Source organism: Dermacentor variabilis, chromosome 1 (genome assembly GCF_050947875.1).
Source record: "Dermacentor variabilis isolate Ectoservices chromosome 1, ASM5094787v1, whole genome shotgun sequence".
NCBI lineage: Eukaryota > Metazoa > Arthropoda > Arachnida > Ixodida > Ixodidae > Dermacentor > Dermacentor variabilis.
Window position 1 is genome coordinate 134,899,835 of NC_134568.1, and position 17,199 is coordinate 134,917,033.

The window sequence follows — 17,199 nt, forward strand, 5'->3', positions numbered from 1 at the left end:
ATAGAGCGTAATGCACACAAAGAGGTCCCGATGTGGTACTCTCTAGAGGGATTTGTTGTGAATAAAGTATAAACATAAGACGCACAAGAAAACAACGGCAAGAAGCAATAGAAAACTAGAAATGAAACTTAAGCACTAAATTGTACGTTATAAAACATGAACAAATGGAAAAAAAACATTATCAAACTAAGCACAAAGCTGATATTACGAAAGATGAATCAAGTGGGTAGACTCGACATTTTTACAATAATCTAGCACAGGAAGAAGATATCTTTAAAAGAAAATACGAAAGATATGCTACATACAGCGATACCATATACGCGCAAAGCTTAGATTTGAGAGACGAAATGATGTGTTTTTTTTTTTTTTTTGAAGTGAAGTGGGTAATATGTTCCGTCCTGATTTCAACGACTCCAACGTACTTTTGAGCACGTAGGTTTGCAGTTCGTTTCTGATCGCAGCTTTGCTTTTGCGCTTTCTGAATCTCCCTCACAGGGTAGCGTATCCTTGCGGACGGTACTGCTTCTGTCCGTGTTTGCAGCCGTGGATATCGCTGCCAGCACCGGCTTCGTCCTACTACGAATTATTATGGTAAGTATCTGTGAACGATCGATAATATTTCTTCTTAGACTGTTTATAAATGTTGCGCCTTGTTTGCGTACTCACTGGCCCTCTTCTCCAAAGGTCTTTCGCACTTCTTTACTGCAGTTAGCAGGATGGTGGGTTTCAGCATGAAATACAAGGGTTGTCCGCAAAGAAAGTTACGACTAACTGTTAAATGAGCACATACAGAAATAAAACAGTCTTTATACTATCACATAGCGTGATGCAAAGGCTGTCTTTTCAGATGTTAACTACCGTTGCTTCTAAAATTTAGCGCCAAGCTTCGTTTGCCGGTGTCATGCTAGTCTGCCGCCAGTGACCTAAAACAGGATGCCACTTGTGCCCTTCTCTGTCTCAGCTACATTTCAAACGCAAAAAGAAAGACAAAAGAAAGCGTGAGGAACGTATGCTACACGATAAGGAGAACGAGTGTTTAGATCCAACTATTTCAACTGGTCTCATGTAGATTTGACGAAATAACTGCAGTAGGATACAAAGTTCAGTTCATGAGCAGTCATGGTGAAAAAAAAAATTGCGGCGTAAATCATCTCACGATGCCTGTCGATGGTAATGCGTTAGCATTGAATCAGTGTAGCGCCACAGCGTATTTCCACCGTCGAAACGAGTTATCAGGCATATGCACTGCAAGGAGACTCCCATTTCGTGTTTCCCTAAGAACACTCTCATCTAGAGCTGCCGCCACGAAGCGTGTGCATAGGCTCCGAAATGCATAACGCGCGGGAGCGTGCGAACACTGAGAAACGCGTCATACCGCAGCCGGACTGCTCTCTCGCGCTGCGTTCTGGACGCGTTGCGTCCTCTAGCGGCACTGCCCATAAGTCCGTGCGTGGCCTCCGAGATGAGAAGCGTGGCGCTCCGGTGCCAGCGTACGCTGAGAATTGTTCCCTCGCTTGGCCGCAGATTCAGTGGCACATACTCAGTGACCCAAATTGGAGAGAAGTTCAGTGAAGAATGGCACATACCAACTGCATTTGTGGCGCAACCTGCTAATGCGTCGTGTTGCTGTACTTGAGGAAACCTTGCGACACGGGCTTGTTTCCACTCAGCACCGGACAAATTTAAGGGATATTTTTCGTCATTGTAGAGCTGCACATTCCCAGTGGCGCATAGCTAGTTACCCAAGTTGGCGTCAAAGAGGCTCATTAGAGACCAGCACAGAGAGATCGGCACATGCCCACTACTCTAGGTCGGCGTCAAAGTGTTCCTTTGAACAGCAGTACTTACCAGTCCCGCATTTACAGTGACATATGTCGGCGTGAAAGTGGTTCGATGAAGAGCGGCACGTATGTTCACATTGCCGCATATTAAGTGATCCACTTTCGTCCGGTAGTTGTTTCGAACGCTGTCACTTTAGCACATCAGCCCGACGCGCTACCCATTCGATCACCGACTACCCAGTGGCCCAGGTGAGCGGGAAAACGGTGAGATACAAGTTACCAACAGTCAAACAACATACATTGATAGCCCCCGAAAAGTGCGTGAAGTATCCAAAGAATGCTAACGCATTAAACAAAAAACGCTATAGCTGCGTCAATGCCTTGTTCTTTTTCTGTTCTCCCCAGTTTTTTGTCTTTCTTCATGTTGATAAAATAAACACGAATAAATTTAATAAATGTCGAAGTTGTATTACAACCGTAGGTCTCTACGGAAATAAGCTGGACAATAAAATATGCTCGGACAAAGCGGCTATAGCTGATCGCATTCGCTTTTATGTGCCAGGTACAACGTTAATACACCATACATTGTTTAAGTACGCCGTATTGCGCGTGCTTGATTGACTCCCTGCGAATACAAGCACCCACAATTTCCTCAGAAACACTATTGCTTCGTGCGGGAGCTCACAGTATCTACACAAATTTGTTGGTATTGGAATAAACGGCTTTTCCTCTTCAGAAAAACAAGTAAGGTCTCTAAAATTTGTCGACAACTCGCTTGCTGGTGCAGAATCTGTGGCGTTCGCACCTGTTTCGCTTCTTTTATGATAACTTTACGTGTCCGAGCTCCTTGCTTGGTGTAGGACCCTATGGTGTGGCGCGCTCCTTTTGGTTTAAATTGTACATGAAACAATTTCTTTATCCTGACGTGTAACAAGCGCAATGGTGGCAAGATCAATAATCTATACCCCCCACCAGCCTGTAGATATTCTATGAAGTAAAAAATCACGCCTTGATTCGTACAACTTCAGTAATTTTTCCGTGTCCTCCAAAAGCCCATTGTACTAACAAGGCAGTAACACCGATTTGTTCGCGTTAATTAAAAATGATGTGAATCTCGTTTTTGTCTTTCACTCATCAGTACGTCATGCGAGACCGCCTCTACCCGATGACGATGAGAACGCCATATATCACTGAAGCGGACCAATTCGCTGCCTTCACCGCGCTACGACTGGCAACACTAAAGGTGTGTGGTATCAGCGTTTCTTTCTTCTTGCGACCCAACCTTACATTGTACGGGGGGAGAAAAGTGTAGAGGGAGGCGGCGGTTGAGGCCTAATGCTGTTGAACTGATGAACGGCACGTGGGTAAAATTATGATGAATGATGATTTTTCTGATGATTTTATGAAACGGTGTGGTGTACATTGTAGATTGTGGCTACCTGTCGTTGGTCTGTGCGTGTAGCTTTTGTGGCCTCTGTGCGCCCCTTGTCATGTACTGCTGCGTGAGCAGTCTGTTAACAGGTTCAGGAGGTGGCACAATATATCAACGGCGATGACATCATGCGCTCAGAGCGTTTTAGCCTTACCTAAGGCGCAAATAAGAAGCCAGTATCATGTTCACAAGTGATAGAATGACCTATGCTGCGAAGAAGGAGCCCCCAGCATGTTCACTAATGATAGAATAATGATCTATGGTGCAAGTAAGGAGTCAATGGCATATTCACAAGTGATAGAATAAAGACCTATGGTGGAAATAATGAACCAGCACCATGTTAACAAGTGATAGAATGACCTATGGTGCATATAAGGAGCCACTATCATGTTTCCAAATGTTATAATAATGACCTGTGGCGCAAATAAGAAGCCAGTAGCATGCTAGCAAGTGATAGAATGACCTATGGTGCAAATAAGGAGCCACTAGCATTTTAAGTGATAGAATAATGACCTGTGATGCAAATAAAGAGCTAGTAGCATGCTAAGAAGTGATAGTATAATGACCTATGGTGCAAATAAGGAGCCACTGGCATGTTCAAAAATAATAGAATAATGACCTACGGTGTAGATAAGGGGCCAGTAGCATGTTCACAAGTGATAGAATGACATATGATGCAAGTAAGCAGCCCATAGCGTGTTCACAAGTGATAGTATTAGTGCCTGTCCGCAAAAATAAAAGCATTGGTAGAGATAGAGGCAAAAAAGCTGCACAGAAGAGGAAAGAGCCTCCTGCAGGACTTGAAACATTGTCGCGTCCTCTTCTTCACCCTGTCTCTTCGTGTCTCTTGGTAGTTTTATTGGTGTCATCAGGCAACGGAACGACACAGCTGTCGACTCTGGCAGCATATAGTGCCGTGCTGACCGCTGCACGCATCACGATTTCCACTATATAGGTAGATATAGCACATAAGTGCGCTGGATACTCGACGCCGTGTTTCTTTTGCACTTTTGTTTATACTCCAAATATATGTTCGTCATGTACACGCGCCAAAGATACAAGGTGCATGTGTGACAGCAGACGAATTACGAGGCCGTCATCGTTTAATAGAGTGCAGCCTCACACAATGCAATTTTTTCGTTCTTGTTTAAACAGTCTGTGCGAAATTGCTAGTCCGTCAGAGAAAATTCCGAGGTACTGAAATTTTGCTCCGTAAAAGTAGGAAAAAAAAGTGATTTCATGTGTTGTCCTTACCGACGCCTTTGTTGTCATCCTTACATATTGCTTTTATTTCCTTTTTCACATTCTTCAGTCAAGCTGCGGGACTACGGACGTGCTCGTGTCTATCGTTGTGGGCTTCCTGACCGGGCTACGGGTACGTAGGGACAGCCAGTCCTTCGAAGACAGCTTGAACTACTACATTCTGCATTTTTGGGCCTAATTACCATTGATCTATCTGTGTTTGTGTCACACTGTCGCGTCTTGTCGGGAAAGTGAAAGCCCTCTTTCAGCGTCTACAGTTCTTTCGCAGCTTTAATAAAGGATTTGCTTACCGCCTGAATCCCGCTGCACCGAACTAAGACACCAGTGGAAAAGCAGTACACATTGTTTCGCAGCATTGCGGTGAGCGAAGGTAATATGCGATCAAGCTGCGATGCTAAATTTATCGTCACTCGAACGCCAGCCGTAAGGGAAAACGCAGTCCATTTATCCTCAATGATAAGCGCCTCTCTTGTGGTATACAGTGAGGCCTAAATTATGTATCAAGGAAGGAGTTTCGCGATACAGAGGTTAATAAATATTATTCACGGAAACTCTTCTTGCTGCAGGTCACTCCAACTTTTTCTCCATCTGAATTGGTTTCAAAGTACCTCACACCTATTTATTTATTTATTTATTTATTTATTTATTTATTTTTTTTTTTTTTGCAGATATACAGCGTGGCTTGCGTCATCTCATTTTACAAGAAAGCCAAGAACGGTGGCTTGAGCGCCTTTCGTAAAGGTAAGAACGCCAAACCAATTCAACCGACATCGTTTTCTTCTTGGTTTCTGCGGAAACAGTCGTGTATAATTTACCAGTTCTACGACCTGTAAAATTATAATATTTCATTCTTGTAGCTATGCTTCAAGCCGCTTCTTGTGGGTGGGGACTAAACTCTACAGGCACTTAGTACGGGAAACGTCGGGAAAAATTTTAGATGCCATGATAATCGGGAAATAATGAAAAAAAGTGATTTTCTTGCTTGAAAATGTTTCGAAAGTTATGATTACTAGTACGCACACATTTAATCTTATATATCACCGAGTAGAAAAATCAGCTCCAACTGAGACGCTCTATCAACCTGTGCTTAGACAAAAAATAAAGTAGAAAAAGCAGCGTTCCCAGAAAACGCACAAATTTAACTGCAACGACAAAAAGATCGACGAAAAAAAAAAGCTAGGACGTAACCACGAATATGTACAAGTACTAGTGTATTGACAAGGCGTAGACGGCATATATGAAACGCTTAGTTGCTTCATCTCCTTCGCATGGTGTCACATTCCCAACACAGATAGCGCTAAGTGCAGCCACACGCCAGAGTTGGTCTTTCTGTGCACATGCTTCCATGGGACCCTGTTATTGCGTCATGTACTGCAGGAACTCGTAGGTCAGCTTGCTGGAACAGATTTTATAATCTGTATGTATAAGTGAGATGATACTGATATTCTCTCGGAAACTGCTGGGAACAGTACAGGGAACAGCTTCCTGGAGCACTATAACGTAAAGCTATTCCAAACTTGTCTATTCCAATTCTGCAATCAGCCCTCGGCGATTGGTCAAAAACTTTTTTGAACTACCCCCACTTCGCCTGTCTGTCACGCGACGTCACGAAAACCGCGATAGCTCCCCATCTGATATGACTCGTACGCACTGATTATGCATCATTGGGCCAAACAAAAAAAAATAGTTATTTCTGATTCAACGCCTTTTTTAAAATAATAATAATATACCTTTATTCATAAAAACAAGTGGTACAAAGTGCCAAGGCATTAGGAAAAAAGTTGCTACAAAAGCAACTTGACTGGTCCTAATAACCAGAAGGTCCAAAAGGCAGCAGACAGCAAGGAGCGAGAAAAAAAAAGAAGAAAATGAAAGGAAAGAGGAACAACGAAAATGGAGAAAGGAAAGAGTAATGGCATGTAGTACATAGATCTCACTTAAACAATTTGCTTCATACATGAAAGAGCTCGGGAAAAACAAGCAATATAGATATATAGATACACGACACCTTTAAAAAGAAAAACATTAGGTACATGGTTAAACCCAATTCTTGGGGCAATAGAAATTATACAGGTCTCTGCCAGAACAATTTGGTACATCGATGGATGCAAATCTGAGATTATTCAGCAGAGTGGGGAGAGTGTAACAAGTCATTTGGTCACCATAGGTTGAACGCACATGCGGCACCTGCCAGTATTCCGGGGACCTGGTGTTATAACATGGGATGTGTGTTTTAATCTAGCCAGAGATGAAACAAGGCTTAAGTTCTGTTTGGTTTCTTTTATGTATCCAAGAGCAAGGCGGTAGTTAAACATATCACTGGCTTTAAGTACCCGAAGCTTTTTAAATAGGGGCTCAGATGGGGAGTCAAAAGGCATATCACTAATTACGCGAACAATTTTCTTTTGTATTACAAGCAAACGGTTAGCCATTAACCCTCGGCTATTGGTCACAAGTTTTCAGGCTGCACTCACTTCACCTGCCTGTCACGCGACGTCACAAGATCGCGAAAACTCACCGCGTCAAAGTGACGTGTACGCGTTAAAGATGCAATAATATGCAGAACAAAATTGAATTTTTTTTCTGAATAGCCGCAGGCTGCCCCATTCCGAAAGGAATAAAAGATGGCTGCCGCCTATATCTCAGGCATTGGCTACTCGCACCTGCCGGAGAGCATTGGTTTATTTGAGTACAATAAACCTTTTTGCGTGGCCGTGTATCGTTTTCAAGAACTTTAGACGCGTTTACGACCTCGCTCTGCCAACTCTTCTTTGCTGAGGATCCATTTTAGCGGCATTCTTGACCTTCCGTTGCATGCCGCCGCGATTTTCGACCAGCCACCTTAAGCCAAGTAAGGGAAAGCGGACCAATCGCAGACGCCGGCACCGCCCTCTTCATCTGATTATCAATTTTCAGTGCACTGGCTTGGCCCCATCGAATCCCTCTCCACTTGAGTGTGCTCCTCGCCTCTTGTCAGGCAATTAGATAAGACAAGCCGCTCAGTGTAGGCAATGTTATTCGTTTTTAACGCAAACAAAAGTGACCTCCTATAAGCGAGGAGAGCGTTTGATTGGTTTGTTCAGACAACTCTGCGGGCACCGCCCGATGCTTGCGTTGGCGGTTAGGCAAAATTGACGTCAGCAGATTGGAATAAAAACATATTGGAAAATTTGTTCGTTATAGGGCCCCTGCATACTTTAGAATGGCAGGAGCATAATCGGCAGCCCAGACAAACTGTCGTGCCGGGGATTCGCGATTTTCATTACTTACAGGCACGCCTGTGAGAGCGATAGAGACAAGATAGCGGTGGCATAGGTTGGATTTCTGAATTGCACGGTTTACTCGGGATGCTTTTTTGAACCTGCATGTTTGGTATTCGTGAAGAATCTAGTTCTATAGGTGGTGCGGACAACAGGAAAGAGTATCGCCCTCCATCTGAAACTTCGGGATGACTGCCACTGCTGATTCTCGCAAGGCAGCTCATTGCAAAGCATGCGACTGCTCGCCACCCTTTGCCAACACCCTACACTGATCCCCTCAGCCACTGAGCATTTGAGACGCCCGTGCATCCATGACAACTGTGTAGCAGCAATAAATTGGGCTTTAGCCGTGCAGCCTTTTACAGTAAAGCTGTCTATGGCTAGGATCTGAAAAAAAAATTGTATCCGAGATGTTGACAAAACAAATCATGTGGGCCGATCTTGGCGATTGATAGTGCGGAAAGGGTCCAGCTCAATGGCACATACCCCTGTGGGCTCGGGGACTTCTGACCCGTCCTTGAACTACCCTTATCACACGTGGGACCTGAAGAGGTCCCAGGAACAGAGGGTAAGAACAGATGTTTTTCTTAAAATGTTTTGTACAACTTTTTCAAAAAGGACAGTTAAACAATTTTCGGCGCCGACTGCGCGAACGCATTAGTGTCACTGCTCGCGCGTTCGTCATCGTCTTCTTCCACAGCCTGATCCGTTGCCTCTCATCATTACAGCGTAGAATTTAACTTCTGTCGTCGTAATGGGGAGGCCGCGTTTACGGGTGTATGCCCATCATGGACCATTGCTTAAGGGGTATGAGCCATTCGTTGGCTTACGTGACGTACACATTTAATAACAGATGTGATGCACTAATGTGTGTGCGTACCTATATGGCCGCGATGACCATAGATTAGGACAACAAATATGTTCGTACCTTTGTTCAGTATTCTGGGCCACATATGTGTCGTGCGCTAAACAGCTTTGCTGGTCATCCACTTTCGCGAAGTGGAATGGCACGGAAAGCACTGAAACGCGGTTGTTCAGACGCGCTGATTGCATAGTAGGAAAATTAGACAAAATATAATCGCACCTGGCAAGGTGTGGTTGTCTGGCCTGCGAGCACGCGGCCGTTAACCACAGGAACGCACACGCACTTTCTTCGCCAAACTTCCACCTTTCCGTCCCGTTGCCATTCGCAAAATGGTGGAAGTGCACTTCAAGGCGCTCCCATCTTGTTGAGGGAACAATGAAGAACAAGACACTCCTTTCAATATTTGATTTTGCCACGACACTCTGGCAACAACAACGCACAATAATGCGATATCCACTCACGGCCATGGTTTCGGATGCACCGATGGTGTCCGCGCTAGGAGGGAGAGGGCGGGGGGAAGGAGGCAAGTTAGCGCGATTCGACTCTTCGGCCGAGGACGCGCGCGCCCTATCTTGGAGGTAATCTGCGGTGGGTGCAAAGCTGGGCAACCCGGTATAGCTGATGGCTTCGTGTGCGCTGTGTTCTCGTGCGCCTAGAGGAAGCATGAATTGGGCAATTTGCTCGCCGCTGCTGCCGCTCTTCATTACATCAGCGTTTTGACACTGAGCGTCCGCAGTCATCGAGTGAGGTGTGTTCATGTTTGCATGTCCGCGCGTGACACCATGCTTGTTAATTTAGTAAGAGAATGTTTACGGCAAGTTATACGGGCAAGAAAATTAATAACCTTACTTCGTGTAGCTGTCTAATAAATCGCTGTCGCAATCAATCTTTTGCCTTTTCGGGAGAAATTGCGACTTTTTTTTTTCGAGTCTGATTGTTCGGTTACGTAGCTTGCTCGAGAAAATTTATTCAGCAGTATGTTGTTGGTATGATGTGATGTTGCGAGCAAATGAGCTAGCTGTGGAGGATTTTAGCATGGATACGCGCCGCAGGTCACGGGACTGAACTTAGTGTGATTGGAATAGAACATAAGTGAATAGAGCATAATAGAAATGTATTTTGCGGCGTCGTATGTGTCTTTCGTTAAGGATTTATACCAATATTTATTGTATTTTTATCAATAGATAAATTATGAAATTATGAAAATTATGAAATCATATCATGAGGTAAAGCCCAATTTTGGATGAATGTATGAGCAGGGAGCAGACATGCCTATAACACATCCCTGTCATGTTCGAGCCATTTATTAACTTCTTTCATTTTTTTTCGAAGATTGGGGCGAGGGTTAGTGCGGGAGGGAGGGGGATGTCGCTTGGATGCGAGGTGCCCTACCGAATTCATTTCTTTCCTTCCGTTTCACAGAAAGCCTTTCTTTGGCGCTTTCAACAGCTTTTATTATTTGCTTTTATCATCCAGATATTTTTTTACCCGGTAGCAGCTTGAATGTGCCTGTTTATACATATTTATGGAAAAGAGGAAAATAACCATTAAGCAATGAATGCACCATTGATGAAACCTAAAATAAAAGCAACACCTGTAAGTTTCAACAATTTTCTTTTTCTGCCCATTAACATGGCACTTGCATTTTCGCAGAGTTGTCCAACAACGCGGACTACTTTTCCGAGAGGCTGGAGCGGCTGAAGGACGTCGAAGACTACGTACCTAAGCCTATGATAGCACCTATGTAAGTATTGCTTTGTTTCTATTAATCACATTACCCTAGCCTAGAATCACATTAGCCTACATAATTAATCGCATTAGCCTGCATGGCGTCTACCAACGGTACACTATAGCGGCCTATCTCCTGCATTAATGAAAGCAAAGCTGCAAAAACAGCAACGACAGGGCGAACTAAAGGGCTTTTTGTAAAAGCTGCGACTGAAAAGACGCAGTAGCTAGTTCAGGTCACCATACACGCGGTGGCGCTGGCTTACGACGTGCGTGCCCATCAATTGTTACTTGACGTGCATGTTGGCGAACTTGCACAGCAAGGCACAGATACCACCCGCCTTAGTGAAGCCTCCGTTTGCTGCACCGCGGTATTGCGATGTCATCTAGCATGCACCCAGCAAACGATGGCTCTTTTCTTTGAGATATATGTGCAAGGATTTACGTATTTTGTCGCATTTTATTCCAGTGTTAGGCATATGACACGCAAGAGGCTTCAAACAAGATGACGAGAAGCAGTATACAAACACAAATTATCATATCACATGTTATTGCAAGTAAAACGCATCTGAGCGCACATCTCGGAGGCGCATATGACACACAAGAGGCTTCATGAACCACTGAAAATAATAAATATAACTTGCTGTCTCAAGTAAAAGAAAAATGAGTAGATTGTATGTGCAAGCTTCGCACGCAGTGAATGCCCTTCTGATGCAAGGATCTCTCGATTCGTGCTGGAATCTCTACAGTCGTTCAGTGGGTTACCAATGTTCTCGCTATATTCAACGTCTTTGTGTAAACATCTGTGAGGTATACAGCAGAATATAGCCGCATTTATTTCAGCGAGATTAATAGGAGTCATTTTTGTTTTAAACTGTATTCCGCCGTTAGGCTTCCCGGTGCTTCTCGGAATATACATGTTAACTATCCTAATGCTTCGGGAGCTATAGCGAAAACTTTGGAGCTCGAGCCTCTCGAGCCATTACTGGACGATCTACCGCAGAGCACCTTCGGTCGAGAAGGAGCAGAAAGGAAGCCTGAAGATGTTACTCAATTTACAAGCTCTGAACGTACAAGTTCAAGTTTTCTATGTCTCACTTTGTCAAGTTGCAGTGTGATGCCATGTGCTATTTGGCTGAACGATGACAGCCTGGCACCAATCTAATGGTCCCTGCTTGACGCTCCCTAAATACGTTGCATTTGTTTCAGTATAGCACAGTGTAGGTTGTCTTGTTCCCTCAGTACTCCCCTGACGCTCACGCTCACGACGCCTATCAGACGGAAACTTGTCAGCGTCAAAGTCCCCATTCCGAAGCTACTCGAACTATTTCCGTACGGTCCTCATGGTAGCGCTGCAACAAGGTGCCGGTCCCAAGAACAGCACGAAGGTATATCTCGAGCCAGCGCAGGCGGCCCTTCTTAACCAGTTGGATTTCCATAGTGCAGCGCCTAGAAAAGAAATGGAAAAAGAAACATTAGAAATATTATACAAGTCATACAGTATAGAGTGATAGACATTTTCATACAACTGAAAGTGCGGCTTTCCATTCCAGGAGTTGCAAAGAAGTCCGACTTGTCAGCTTGTGCCCTGAATGAAGCCGGCTTCGTCTATGCTGCATGATTCCTGCTGCAATCGAAATCACATTTATACAGATGGCTCTTCGACTCTAACCAGCTCTACTGGTGCGGTAGTTATTCCGTTGACATAATTCTGCAAGAAGTTCAAGATCAGCCACAACATCGACAAGGTCTGAACTTGGCGCCCTGCAGTCACCCTTATAAAGTCTGCGTTGCAGCCCACATAAACAATTGGTAGCAGAGATACGATTACGCTACCATCGAGCGGTGGACAGAAGCCACGACCTGCTCACTGAAACATCACTGGTAATGGACGCGCCAACAAAGCTGCCCGTGCGGCACATGGAGAATATGAAAGAAGCTCGATACCATTGTCAAGAATGGATGCAGCGCGGCCCCTCAGCGGTCTTGCCCATACCATAACTCTAAAAAATTGGAATACACCGAAGTTTACCAACCGACGCCTATATGCCTTGGACCCACATATGAAATTACGACTTTTACCGGGTTTTAACCGACGGGAACAAATATTACTCTGTCGCCTGCGAATAGGTGTTTCTTTTACTAACGCACACTCATTCCTAATTGGAATGGCGGACAGTGCCAACTGCAGCACATGTGGTGCTGAGGAAATCACCAAGCACCTCTTATGTGACTGCCCCAGATACGAAAATGAGAGAAGTGCCCTTCGGACAGCTTTGAAACAATTAGATTGCAGGCCCTTTACAGAGGAGAAGATCTTGGGCCCGTGGCCTCGTGCGTCTGCTATGTGCAAGGCTACAAAGGCGCTGCTGCGTTTTTTGAAATGAACCAGCCTGTATACCCGCCTGTGACTAACTCAGTGATGAACGCTTGTCTGTGTAACTGTGTAAAGTGTGAACTTCTCTTTTCATTCTCCTCTTTCAAATTCCTTCCCCTCTTCCCCTTCCGCAGTTCAGGTTAGCCTACCGGGCTCAGCCTGCTTAACCTCCCTGCCTTTCCCTTATCACTTATTTCTCTCTCTTTCCCGCAAAACTCGATCACTAACACCATGTTCGCAGCTGGATGGGTGGGGCACACGATGGAAGAGCTGAAAAGAATTGAGCCGTGAAGCACTGAGACGCGCTGCCACAGCAAAAAAATCGACACCTTATTTCAATGCCATGTAAAGGTCAATACAAAGTTACTAGCTGCATTAAGACACACATATGTCAATGTTGACTGTCACTACTGAGAAGAAAGTATTATACAACAATACATCACAAATTTTCGCACCAATCGAATGCTCGCTGATACGTATATGGTTGTCTGAAAACATTGCCCAGCTTAGGTGACGACAGTTACTTCCTTTACCTTCGAACACTTTGCGTTTAAGACGCGAAATGGGACACTTGACAATACTAGCTTTCGCCAACGTGGAACACATTGAGGTAGCTAATCTTGATGACCTGCAGATATTCGCACGTTTTCAGGGAAACTCACACGTGAATACTGTAGACGTGTTTAAGTGTACATATCTGGATGAGCTGATATCCACCTAAACTTTTCATGCACAAGACTGACGCCCTTCCCTCTGCGTACGGTAGCAAACCGGACTGGTGTTGGGTTGACCTTCTTGCCTTTCGTTCACTTTACTCTCTCTAACACAAACACAAGAAAGGTCGCTCCTCATATGTCACCTTGTAACTGACCACGTGGTCATTCCTTCTTACCGCAGGCAAAATGGACGACACAAGTCCTCGTTCTACGTGAGCAGCCGTCCCGCAGGCGGAGGCGGCTCGGAGCGGGGCGGCATCCTCGGCGCCGGAGTCGGCGGCGCGCGCCTGACATGCGTCACGCCCACCGCGTCCACGGTATGCGGTGGCGAGGAAAACCCCGAGGTGAAGATCCAGGCGGCGGACATGCCGCAGGAGATGCAGCGCGCCGCTGTCGAGTCAGCCACGCAGGCCGTCAAACTGTACTCGACTGAGAAGCACGTTGCCGAGAGCATCAAGCAGGACTTCGACCAGATGTTCCAGCCGACGTGGCACTGCGTAGTGGGGCGCAACTGGGGAAGTTGCGTCACACACTCCAAGCAGTGCTATGTGCGAATGGCCTACCGGGACATGACTATCCTGCTCTATCGCTCTATTTAAGCGTCCGCGAATCCGGCATGGAGCTGACGAGTTACACAGACGCTTGCAATTATTTCCTGGGACAAACCCTCCGGCTAGCTCTGACGCCTAGTTAGCGCTGGGTTGTTGGGGGCCTGTGCTGGGACCGTTGAATACAATGAGAAAAGGGTATATATTACGCGTTCCTACAGTGTGCCCACATAGCCTGTCGCTCATTTTTGGCTCGTGAACACTAGAGTGTCTCGGCGCATAGCCAGTCGCCTAAATGACCACCAGTGCTCCTTGTTCTCACTAGTGCTGTGAAGTACCTGTTACGTGAAGTACTATGCAGTTAGACGCTACTCTTATAGCCTAAAGCTACGTCAGCTTTTATGTCGGGGCTGAGTGCTTAGCTACCCAAGACAAATTGGGTCAAAATTGGCTCGCGCTCAACAGCGCCGTCGTTGTCTCCATAAACAATGCGGTGCAGAGAGCCCCAACAGCGACGCAGATCAGTGGCCGCAGCGCCACACTGAAGCCCTGTCTAAGCATCCTAGAAATCTCAGAGAGGCAACAACGTATGTGCGCGCGAAAATTTTGTATGATATGACGAGCCCATTGGACCTTGCGTGCCTACCGGAACCACTTGTCTGGTAGATATACTAATGATTCCGAAAACTGTTTACCTTGCACTAAGTGTAAAAGTGATACCCTGTACGATTTCACTTCAGTCACATTTGTGTCCTGATATGACTTTACTGGTTTCCAGGCCCTTTAGTGCCGGAAGTCTCTGAGTGGCATTCAGTGAATCTCAGTTCTTGTGGCTGATCGTATACGCTTTTGTGCAACAGTTAGAGTCACGCGTTCATACCGTTTGGTGTATTTGTAGCGTGGTGAAAACCATACGGATGTTGTTTTTTTTTTCTCTGTGTGCATGAAATACTTATTTACCAGCAAATGCAATGTGGTGTGTGTTGTGGAAGACTCCCTGCACGCACGATGACTGATGAGAACACAAAACAGAATGTAATTCTAAAGTCTCCTGACTCTGGAATGGCTTTGTGTATAGAGGCAAATCGTTTGTCATTGCAGTGAATGCTTTCGCAGGGCTGTGTGATTTTACTCGCCGAGTGCCTGCTCATTGGTAAATAACGTGATACGACATGGCGCGGCATGCCATGTAGTTATAGGCAAGTTCATACATTATTTCCAACACTAATGTGTGTTGAGCTCATGGAAATGATGCAACACTATTCATGTTCTCTTCAACTGAAAGACCACCACCACGCTCACAAAAGATGACACAACCGTTCCGGACGTCTGGTTTGCATGCAAGCTTTACAATCAATGCGAAAAAGTCAAGAGAACGTGTAGGCTATGTGTATATACAACTTTGGAATGTCACTCAGGTTCAACTGAACTGCATCGTAGTAAGTGTTCCCTCCGCATTAATTCCTAGATATTAAAGGAACAGGACAGGAATTTGTGTTTGCACCTTGGAGCGATAGAAGACGCATGTCCGAAAATGATCGCACAGAAGAACTAAACCCATATTACCTTGGTTCTCGTAGGTTATTAGCGCGCTTACACGTATGCTACCGTTCACTCTTTTACATGACTGCGTGCGGTTCCACGCTGTTGTGTACACAGCCACCATATTGCACATGACAATCTTATTTGGTGCAATGACCACGGGTTGAGTGTTGTGACTGTGTGTATGACTGTTGAACTGACTGTTTAAGACCGTTATGCGATGATGATGTGGTGTTCAGTGGCGCAAGGACCATATATGGCGAAAGAGTGCCACGGACTTTTCTGTCAGGAGCTGCCTAAGTTTTTATAAGGATCTGAGTACTTCTTATTTAGCCGGAAATTGTTTGGAGCAGTATAGTTTGGAACGCGGACATGTTGAGCATGTTATCCCATAGTCGAGAATATTTAATTAGCCGTATTAAGTAGCCGAAGACCGTCCTGCATAGGTAGACGCAAGCTGTGGCTAAAAAAAGAAAAAGGAAAAAAAACGAAGGAGAAGAAAGGTAGGTTGTAAGCCACATACAGCAGAAGCAACCTTGACTTTTGTTGGTAACTGACGAATACATATTCACTTTTGAAGCCTGAATTTTCGATGTAATAACCTATTTATTGCTTCGGATGCGTGAGCTCCTGGAACTTCGAAATGTTTTTTCTAGTTAAAGTCTAAAACATCCATTGTTACAATATAGCGCGGACGAAAATTCGGTCATAGAGTCGTTTTCGTTTGTTTAACCACGTTGTATAACACTCATGCCATTACAGGGGCGTACTAATAAAGCGTTCCCTCCAAGTGTCGCTAAGGTGAGAATGACTTCGTAGCGTGGGGTAAATAATAAAGCAGCTTGGCTTTTTATTAACCATATTGCTAGTTTTTCACTGTGTCCACAACGGTATGTGAAAGCGCTATTGGTTTGGCGATTCGTTGGGAACAGGTTTCACAACGTGAGCCGCGAACGCGCCATCCGACCTACGAGCTTGCACAGGAAATGGCCTTAGTCAGCCCTGTTTAGAAGCAGCATGTCTACGCTTATTCACTACAAATGCCGCTTTTTACTTCATTATTTGCCTCCGGGTTAAGGCGAAAATTATAATGTCCTTGCTCATGCTATTTCTCGGTAGCATTGATTCACTTTGCGCCAAAAAAGAAATGTGGACGTTTGTAATACGCTGGCTTGAAAATTCCATGGTGTGTTGCTGCTGTTGCGAATGGAGCGCATGCTTCCAAAATGAAAGAAAGAAGCTGGTTGCTGTGTGCGTGAGTGCGCCAGTGTTTACACACAAAAGATTTGCGTGCATCGCCAGATCTATTTATTTTATATTAACCTATGTACAAGCGTGACTCTGTGCGCCGTCATTTGTAATTTTCCGGTAATAAACTTCCTTTTCATGCCATTAGTTGGCTGTGGTTTATTTTCCTCAGCGCGAACCATCTTTCTTGAACGGCTTGATTTCTGAGAGCGAACGGAGCCTTTGGTGGTCGAATTATAAGCTGTGTATAAAAAAGAAAAGCTCCTTGTACGAGACTGTGCTGCGATTCTCTGTCCACAAGCTTTCTAAAACATAGATTCCCTTAATAAAGAGTTTTAGAATGGGGGCCCCAATAGTTTGGGGCCCCAAAGAGATTTGCGGGTGTTAGCGTTGGGGCACGCAGGAGTAGAGTTCTAGAATTAGTTGCGCTTAGTTTTGA

General features: G+C 45.1%; 1 protein-coding gene across 2 annotated transcripts in view; it reads left to right on the plus strand.

The window, feature by feature from the left end:
- Positions 1-16,904, plus strand: part of LOC142584903 (uncharacterized) — a 118,663-nt gene extending 101,759 nt beyond the window's left edge. For both annotated transcript variants that reach the window (XM_075695245.1, XM_075695237.1), the window contains exons 4-9: positions 496-591; positions 2,920-3,024; positions 4,526-4,588; positions 5,145-5,217; positions 10,255-10,345; positions 13,604-16,904. In XM_075695245.1, coding sequence (XP_075551360.1) covers positions 496-591; positions 2,920-3,024; positions 4,526-4,588; positions 5,145-5,217; positions 10,255-10,345; positions 13,604-14,021 — 846 coding nt within the window. In that variant the 3' untranslated portion in view covers positions 14,022-16,904. The remainder of the gene's footprint in view (positions 1-495; positions 592-2,919; positions 3,025-4,525; positions 4,589-5,144; positions 5,218-10,254; positions 10,346-13,603) is intronic.
- The last annotated feature ends 295 nt before the right edge of the window (positions 16,905-17,199 follow it).